The sequence below is a fragment of the Trachurus japonicus genome, chromosome 19 (assembly GCF_045865225.1).
Source record: "Trachurus japonicus isolate A0001 chromosome 19, Traja_1.0".
Taxonomy (NCBI): domain Eukaryota; kingdom Metazoa; phylum Chordata; class Actinopteri; order Carangiformes; family Carangidae; genus Trachurus; species Trachurus japonicus.
Genome location: NC_140925.1, coordinates 3,348,739 through 3,358,137, shown reverse-complemented (window position 1 = coordinate 3,358,137; position 9,399 = coordinate 3,348,739). Strand labels below are relative to the sequence as shown.

The 9,399-nt window shown below is 43.0% G+C and overlaps 1 protein-coding gene across 1 annotated transcript; it reads left to right on the top strand.

Moving 5' to 3' along the window:
* The first annotated feature begins 6,400 nt into the window (after positions 1 to 6,400).
* LOC146967136 (uncharacterized) lies at positions 6,401 to 9,113 on the top strand. The gene is made up of 3 exons (XM_085762180.1): positions 6,401 to 6,515; positions 8,158 to 8,287; positions 8,849 to 9,113. Exons 1-3 carry the CDS (start codon positions 6,401 to 6,403, stop codon positions 9,111 to 9,113), a joined length of 510 nt encoding a protein of 169 aa, XP_085618306.1.
* Positions 9,114 to 9,399: the final 286 nt, after the last annotated feature.

The following is a 9,399-nucleotide window of genomic DNA, read 5'->3' as shown; positions in this document are numbered from 1 at the left end:
AACTTGCTCCACTGTCAGATTTTTCTACTTATTTCAAGTGAAAATATGATTGAAAGAAGGAAAAAGTGTCTAAAAAATCTACTTTTTAATGTGATGAGTCTTATTTTAAGTAGAATTAGATTTATTTTGACTAGAAATGACATTTTGACTAGAAATCAGACAAATATTCTTGGTAAGAGTTTGAGTTTTTGCACCAGGACCAGAGGGACGCTGTGTTTACATCACTTCACTGAGTAGAGAAAAGAAAAGAGAAGCTGTCGGTTCCTCCTCTCCTCCTCTCCTTCCTCCTCCTCTCATTGGGGGGGGAGGAGGGGGTTCAAGTGAAGCACTTTTGTCCCTCATCCTTAACCCCCCCCTCCTCCTCCTCCTCCTCCTCCTCCTCCTCCTCCTCCACGGCTCCAGTAACTCCTGTTGAGACTCAGGACGACAGCAGAGACTCAGTGAGGACGTTTCCTCTCAACATCGTCATCATCGGCGCCGTCTCACTCTCACTACGTCTTCTGGAAAAAAAATGATGTTGCTGTGTTGTATAAAAAAAAAAAAAACATTTGAGGAATGAAACTGTTATTTAATTCAGCGTCTTTTCTTTTTTTTCTTTTTTTTGGGTTTGATTTTCTTTTTTCTTTTCTTTTTTTTTATTATTATTATTATTATTATGATCTGATTGTAGCGAAACCTTAAAAAATTTTGAATCTTCAGCGTTGGACTCTGCTCAGTCAGGTGTTTATAGGTCCTGGTCTCCTTGACGACGCCCCCTCCTCCCCCCTCCCCCCTCTCCCTCTCTTCTTACTTAACCGTACAATCATTTGGTCAAACCCCCTCCCCCTCCCTCCCCCCACCCGGACCTGAAATCATACACTGCAAAAATTCGAAATCTTACCAAGAATATTTGTCTTATTTCTAGTCAAAATAAATCTAATTCTGCTTTAAAATAAGACTCATCACATTTAAAAAGCAGCTTGTTTTTAGACACTTTTTTGCATTTTCAAGCAAATTTTCCACTTGAAATAAGTAGAAAAATCTGACAGTGGGGCAAGTTTTTCTTTCTTATTACAAGCACAAAAAAGTTGCTTTCACTGGCAGATTTTTCTACTGATTTCAATTGAAAATGAGTTTGAAACAAGTGAAAATTATCTAAAAACAAGTTTTTTAGGTGATGAGTCTTATTTTAAGTGAAAAGAGATTAGTTTTGACTAGAAATGAGACATTTTGACCAGAAATAAGACAAATATTCTTGGAAAGATTTTTAGTTTTTGCCGTGTAAGGAGCTCCAGAGTTGTTTCAGCTTTAGCAGAGAGTTTATTTTCAGTATTAAACAACTTTGAAAGGTTTGGAATCGCCCCCCCTGACCCCCCCCCCCCCCCCCCCCCGAGTGGAAACGGTGCAAAGAGCTACTCACACATTAACGTCTCTCCCCCCTCCCACCCTGAACTGGTCCCTGAACGTCTCACTGGTTTGTTGGAGTTGTAGCTTCTTGTTTGGTGGTTTTGAACTTGAGCAGAACGATATGTAGCCCCCCCCCCCCCCCCCCCCCTCACCGACCCCCGACCCCTGACCCCCCATCATCACTGTACTCGCCGTCAGGTGCTTCTAGAAAACTACTGGTGCTGCCACTTCTCCTCCTCCTCTTTTCTCTTCCTCCTCCTTCTCTTCCTCTTTCCTCCTCTTCCTCCTTCCCTCCCCTAGCTCCTCCTCTTCTCTTTCCTCTTTTTCCTCCTCCTCTTCATCCTCCTACTCCTCTTCCTCCTTCCTCCTCCTCTTCCTACTCTTCGTCTTTCCTCTTCTTCCTCCTCTTCCTCCTCCCTCTTCCCCCTCCTCCTCTTCCTCCTCCTCTTCCTCCATCCTCTTCCTCCTCCTCCTCTTTCCTCCTCCTCTTCCTCCTCCTCTTCCTCCATCCTCTTCCTCCTCTTTCCTCCTCCTCCACCTTCTCCTCCTTCCCCCTCTTCCTCTTTCCTTCTCCTCCTTCCTCCTCCCTTTTCCCCCTCTTCCTCTTTCCTCCTCTTCTTCCCTCTCTTCCTCTTTCCTTCTCCTCTTCTTTCCTCCTCCACTTCCTCCTCCCTCCTCCTGCCTCTGCCTCTTCCCTCCTCTTCCCCCTCTTGCTCCTTCCTCTTCCTTCTCTTCCTCTTCTTCCTCCTCCTCTTCCCTCCTCCTCTTTTCTCCTCCTCCTCTTCCTCCCTCCTCCTCTCCCCTCTTCCTCCTCCTCTTTCCTCCTCCTCTTCCTCTTACCTTCTCCTCTTCCTCCTCATCCTTCCTCCTCCCTCCTCCTCCTCTTCTTCCTCCTCCACTTTTCCTCTTCTTCCCCCCTCCTCCTCTTCTTCCTCCTCTTCCCCCCCTCTTCTTCCTCTTTCCTCCTCTTCTTCCCTGCTCCCCTTCCTCCTCTTGCTCCTTTCTCCTTCTCCTCTCTCCTCCTCCTTCCTCTTCCTCTTCCTCCTCCTCCTCTTTTCTTCTCCTCCTCCTCTTCTTCCTTCAGCCATTAAAGACTTTGCTGCTCAGAGTGAGGTCCGGTCATGTGACCTCAGTGGGCGGGATCACGACGGGCAGCTCGTCTGTGATTGGTTGTTCCTGTCTGCCTCTCTGTGTGTGTGTGTGTGTGTGTGTGTGTGTGTGTGTGTGTGTGTGTGTGTGTGTGTGTGTGTGAAGCTGCTTCCAGGTGGAGAGGAGCCGGGGTCAGAGGTCAGAGGTCGTTTCACCTCTGATGATCCGGCTGAAACCGGCTGAAACCGGTCGTGTTGGTTCAAACCGGTTCTTTCTCTCTGTCGGGACCAAAAACCTCAAACAGCTTCAACTCCAGTCGTCGTCGTCGTCGTCGAGTCCAGTTGTGGCTGCAGATGTGTAACTTTTCTAACCTGAGTCGGACCTCACACAGCTGCTGCTGTCCAGATGTTGAGGCGTCTCAGGTGTGTGTGTGTGTGTGTGTGTGTGTGTGTGTGAGACCGAAAAAAGAAAAACAAAACGACTTTGCATGACTTTAACGTCTTTACAGATTTTCTTTTCTTTTTTCTGGTGCTCCTGTGAAACTAGAGCAGATTTTTAAGAGTTCATCTTTAATACTAACGATGCGAAGCTAACAAACTGCTCATTTCCCATAATTCCACCTTGTCGACCCTCCACCTGGACGAGTGTGTGTGTGTGTGTGTGTGTGTGTGTGTGTGTGTGTGTGTGTGTGTGTGTGTGTGTGTGTGTCTGTGTGTGTGTGTGTGTGTGTGTGTCTGTGTGTGTGTGGCTCTTTAATCCCTCTGAGCTGTGGAGTCGTTCTGTGTCGCTGAGATAGTTTCAGGCTTCGACCAGAGAGAGAGAAAGAGAGGAGAGAGAGGAGAGATGAAGTGAAGTGAAGTCGTTCGGTACCGTCGAGTTAAAACCGGGGGGCTGTTGCCGGGGGAAACGGGCCTGTTTCCCAGTTTATGGGATGGGAAGAAGTGTTGAGTGAGTGGCGGGCTGCAGATTCAACTATTTATGAGACGTGTGCTTCTTGACAGTAATTCCATTGATGAAGTGAGAATATATTTTTAGTTGTAGATTAATTTGGAGAAAGAATTTAAAGAATTTAAAAAGTTTGTATTTTTTTGCCCATGGATGATCTCATTGCCCTTCCTGCCCCCTCTCCTCTGCCCCCCCCCCCCTCCCTGTGAATCCTGGGAGAGCGGTTGATGTGATGTCATCGTGCTAGCGGATGGCAGCGACCTCGTTCCTTTTGTACTGATCCAGGGGCGGTTTGCTGAGCGAGCAGCTCTTGGAGTTACTGCAGGTCCTCACTTTCCACTGAGCTCAGCCGACTGAGGAGCCGACGCTGTAACGCTGTTCACCTGGATTTGAAACAAAATAATAAAAAAAAAACTACAACAACAAAGAGTCAGTGTGTGTGTGTCTGTCTGCTCGGTTTAAAGGCACTACGAGGAGTTTCGGAAAGTGTTTTTTCTCACTACATTTCCCATGAGCCTCCACGAGCACGGTGAAATTCTTGGACCGGCGCAAGACGAACGAAAGCGAAAACATTTGCCAAGAATGTTTTCATTGGTCAAGAATGAAAGTCGGAGGTTGGAAGACGATTAGATACCGTCGTAGTTCCGACCATAAACGATGCCAACTAGCGATACGGCGGCGTTATTCCCATGACCCGCAGGGAAGCGTCTGGGAAACCAAAACTAGGAAATGTTGGGTGAACTGACCACTAAATAATAATATTAAAAGAACAAATTTATCGAAAATGAACCCATTAACAAGTATGGGCAACGTAGATTCATCCACATTAATATGATACTTTTTTTTTATAACCAAATACAAACTCCTCGTTGTCCCTTTAAAATCTAGCGATCCGGCGGCGTTATTCTCATGACCCGCCGGGCAGTGTCCGGGAAACTGAAACTATGCTGGATGAGTCGACCGCTAAATAATAATAACAAAATAACGATAAAGCGTAGATTACTGTAGTAACGTAGATTCATCCACATTAATATGAGACTCTTTTATAACCAAATACAAACTCCTCGTTGTCCCTTTAAACAGGAACTCTGCTCCTTTTCCACAAATTAAAATACAGTAGTTCTCAGGTGTCTGTGACATGTTTCAGTCAAAAATTAATTAATTAATTCAGTCAAATTCAAATCCTAGTTACATCAGACAACTGAACAGCTGATTTTTACCTAGGGAGGCTGAAAATTACATAATTTTTTTTGTCAATTCTCACATTTTGCGGGCTGGAATGCAAAACAAACACCTAAATATAGGCTACTGTATGTTAAACAGCCTTCAAAAAGTGATATTTCCATAGTATGCTCCATTTGTAGCCTACCTGAAAGCTATGGTCGACATTGAGAAAGATTTGAAAAAATTGGCAATTACACTAGGCCTACATGTTTGTTACAGTAACTGTGGCGATGTCCTCGAACCCTGACGAGGAACTTATTCCAACTTAAACCAGGATCTTGGCTCAATATGACCCAGAAGGACGACAGGAGAGTTGAACCAGGATCTCGGCTGTTTCTGCAGCTGTGGGCGGAGCCGGACCTCCTCATCACTCAGCAGCTCCCTGACTCTGACTCTGCAGGGGGGCCGAGTCCTGAGTCCTGAGGCCGTCGCCGTAGCAACAGGTTAACGTCCGTGATGCTGGAGTCACATGCACATACTTTGATCATACAGTAACTGATCATTTGCTGCACAGGCGTCTGGTTCAGTCTGGTTTTCATCATCACACACACACACGTCAACAATAAAACTCATCAGCTGCTTTCAAAAGAAGTGAGAGTTTTATCTTCTCAACATCTGCTTCAACATTTACTCTCATGTTGATGCATAAAAACACGTTTCCATATGGTTAATCATAGATAATCATTATCATGTTATATTATATGTAGTTTAGTGTTTGGTCTGAGCTCTGAGTTCTGGTCCGTGTGATGCAGATGTGAACCAGATGAAGAGCGAGAGGAATGTGTAGTTTGAACGTTCAACATCAAACATGTGCTGCAGGTTCCTGAGGACGGAGATCAGGTTACACTGACTTCACCTCCTTTATGTTTCTGTGTTTCCATGTTTTCACCTAAAACCTGAACGATGGCGACTGAGTCGGGTCCAGTTCATCCAGACGTCACGGCCTCAGGAGGAACTGATACAACAACATCTGTGACTGAAGGAAATGTGTTTGTGCCTTATATACACTGCAAAAACTCAAAATCTTACCAAGAACATTTGTCTTATTTCTAGTCAAAATAAATCTCATTATACTTAAAATATGACTAATCACATTTAAAAAGTAGCTTGTTTTTAGACACTTTTTTCATTTTTTCAAGCAAATTTTCCACTTAAAATAAGTAGAAAAATCTGATAGTGGAGCAAGTTTCTTTTTTCTTATTACAAGCACAAAAAAAACTTCACTTCACTGGCAGATTTTTCTACTTATTTCAATTGAAAATTAGTTTGAAACAAGTGAAAATGATCTAAAAACAAGTTAATTTTTAGGTGATGAGTCTTATTTTAAGTGGAAAGAGATTAGTTTTGACTAGAAATGAGACATTTTGACAAGAAATAAGACAAATATTCTTGGAAAGATTTTGAGTTTTTGCAGTGCACAACTATGTGTGTGTGTGTGTGTGTGTGTGTGTGTGTGTGTGTGTGTGTGTGTGTGTGTGTGTGTGTGTGTGTGTGTGTGTGAGTGTGAGGCTCAGATGGGGAGTGCAGCCTGCAGACCCTCCCTCCTTCACTCATAATAAGCTGCTGCACAGACGAGGTCACACACTTCATCACACACAGTCCAACAACTCCTGCAGGTGGGTTTTATTTCCCGTTTTATTATTTTTTCTTTCTGTTTTATCTTTTAGGAGTAGCCTAATAGTTTTGAGTTTTTTTTACGACATTTCAGAGCAGCTCTCTCTCTCTGACACTTTGTATTTGCAGACAGAGATTGAGGATGGCGATGGCGGCGGCGGCGGCGGCTGGACTGGTGCTGGTCCTGTCGCTGACTCTCTGTGCTGCTCAGACACAGAAAAGCAGCCAGAGACCAGAACCAGAGCTCAGGAACGAAGGTCAGACACCGAACCCACCGAGTCGCCTTTCACCTTTGAACTTTGTTATCATGTTTTGTGTTTTTTTTTTAATTGACTTTTAAAAAAAAATCTATTTATAATGACCTTTGTCTTTGCACTGCAAAAACTCAAAATATCTGTCTTCTTTCTTGTCAAAATGTATCATTTCTAGTCAAAACTAATCTCTTTCCACTTAAAATAAGACTCATCGCCTAAAAATTCACTTGTTTTTAGATCATTTTCACTTGTTTCAAACAAGTTTTCAATTGAAATAAGTAGAAAAATCTGCCAGTGAAAGCAAGTTTTTTGTGCTTGTAATAAGAAAGAAAAACTTGCTCCACTGTCAGATTTTTCTACTTATTTCAAGTAAAAATATGCTTGAAAGAAGTAAAAAGTGTCTAAAAACAAGCTACTTTTTAATGTGATGAGTCTTATTTTGAGTGTAATGAGATTTGTTTTGACTAGAAACAAGACAAATATTCTTGGTAAGATATTTGAGTTTTGCAGTGTGGTTTATGATCATTTACCTGAAACACTTAGTGAAGCAGGTTTATTATCTACAGTTCTTTACCGTCTACATTTTCACAGGAGACAGTTTTAACCCAGGTGTCTGTTGACCTGTAAATCACTGTAGTGGAGGGGAGGAGTCTCTTTTCTCCTCCCTCTGTCCCACTTTGCTTCTCTCTTTCTTGCTCTTTTTCTTCTAGTGTAACCTAATTTTCAGTGCTGATACTGAACGTAAACCTTTGCCTCTCGCTGTTCTTCCTCCTGTTTGTTGTTGTGTATTCTTGGTATATATCAATAACCATCTGATACTGTACCACGCACTTCCTCATCATTTAATCATTTAACTGTAGGCTACATATTGCAACACAACCCTGCTGTAAATAACACACACAGATATATATTTATCCAGTATTCATTATTTATCTCATTGCACCACTACCTCATTGTTTATTTAAAACGGTTTGCATCGTCGCCCGCGGTGCAGGAGAGCAGAGTTCGAACCCCACCTGGGGCAGTCCGTACCAAACACAACGCAGAGGGCCACATAACATCGGCTACACTGCAAAAACTCAAACTCTTTCCAAGAATATTTGTCTTCTTTCTTGTCAAAATGTCTCATTTCTAGTCAAAACTAATCTCTTTCCACTTAAAATAAGACTCATCACCTAAAAATTAACTTGTTTTTAGATCATTTTCACTTGTTTTAAACTAATTTTCAATTGAAATAAGTAGAAAAATCTGCCAGTGAAAGCAAGTTTTTTGTGCTTGTAATAAGAAAGAAAAACTTGCTCCACTATCAGATTTTTCTACTTATCATGGAAAATTTGCTTGAAAAAAGTAAAAAGTGTCTAAAAACAAGCTACTTTTTAATATGATGAGTCTTATTTTAATTGGAAAGAGATTAGTTTTGACTAGAAATAAGACAAATATTCTTGGTAAGAGTTTGAGTTTTTGCAGTGTTCATCTGGCCCTCTGCGTGGTGTGTTTGGTACGGACTACCGTTTTGCCAAGAGGTCAATGACCGCTTGGCAGTCTGGTTTGCACGTTCTTTACCTTCTGTTACATCTGCACATACTTTGCATATAAATGTGATTCTGGTTCTGATTGGTGTTGGTTGGTGTGTCTTCGCCTGCAGCAGAGAGAGTGAACACCAGAGGATGCTCCAACCTCACTCTGGTCTTAGACAACTGGAAGTACGCCATCATGACGCAGGTCAAAGATCTGCTGCTGCACGACCACAGGACCGTGCTGCCCGACTACGGACGGTGACCACTCTCATCTCACTTTTCTTCTTTTAAAGGGATAGTTCAACATTTTTCAACTCCACAACGCTCTGGTGGACAAGTTATGAGATAATAACACAACGTTACCACACAGAGTTGTTTTAGAGGGAAATACAGAGACTGATGATGAAAAACTGTCCCTGAAGGCAACGCGCATCAGTGGTTTTGCATGAATTTCCCTCTAAAACAACTCTGTCTGGTAACGTTGTGTTATTATCTCATAGCGTGGTGAATGTGCAGGTCACAACTTGTCCACCAGAGCGTTGTGGAGTTGTTGGATTGTGTATTTGATGAGTTTGATGAGGGAAACCAAGAAATCCCATAATGAGCCTCCGTAGCGTAGCTCTGAGCAGCTCACGGCTCTGCTCCGCCGTTCTAAAAACAGCTTGCACCGACAATTAAAGGTAACGAACTGCTATGACTATAGGGATTATGGCAATGGGCCAATTTGCCAAAATGTTGAACCATCCCTTTAATAATAACTCTTCTCTGATGATGAAAGCTGTTTGTGTTGTTGAGCCTGGTTCTGATTGGTTGCTGCAGCATCCAGCCCCTGTCGGACGCCCTCGGTGACCTCTACAAGGAGTTCAACGCCCTGAAGGAGCGTCTGGCCGACCTCTCCTCTAAGTTTGGCGGCGTCGAGGCCTTCGTGGACATTCTGAGATCCGTGAGGAATCAAGCTCTGGCCCGAGGGAAACCCAGACCGCCGACGCCGTCAGAGCGAAGAGTGGCGGTCGCTGCAGTTCGGCCCAAAGGCAAGAAGAGAACCAGGGTGGTGGTCCGCAAAATCAAGAAACCTTTAGTTTAACGCTCTCCTTCTGGGTCAAATTGACCCAATCTGTTCCCTTCCTCCATCCTTACACTTCGTCCTTACACTGCAAAAATTCAAAATCTTACCAAGAATATTTGTCTTATTTCTAGTCAAAATGTCATTTCTAGTCAAATTAAATCTAATCATACTTAAAATAAGATTCATCACATTAAAAAGTAGCTTGTTTTTAGACACTTTTTACTTCTTTCAAGCAGATTTTCACTTGAAATAAGTAGAAAAATCTGACAGTGGAGCAAGTTTTTCTTGGCAGATTTTTCCACTT

Excerpts from the sequence above, each read along its gene's own strand:
- LOC146967136 (XM_085762180.1), top strand. The coding sequence starts at position 6,401 with ATGGCGATGGCGGCGGCGGCGGCGGCTGGACTGGTGCTGGTCCTGTCG. Across the intron at positions 6,516-8,157 it reads ACCAGAGCTCAGGAACGAAG|CAGAGAGAGTGAACACCAGA; the intron begins GTCAGACACCGA and ends CTTCGCCTGCAG. Across the intron at positions 8,288-8,848 it reads GTGCTGCCCGACTACGGACG|CATCCAGCCCCTGTCGGACG; the intron begins GTGACCACTCTC and ends TGGTTGCTGCAG.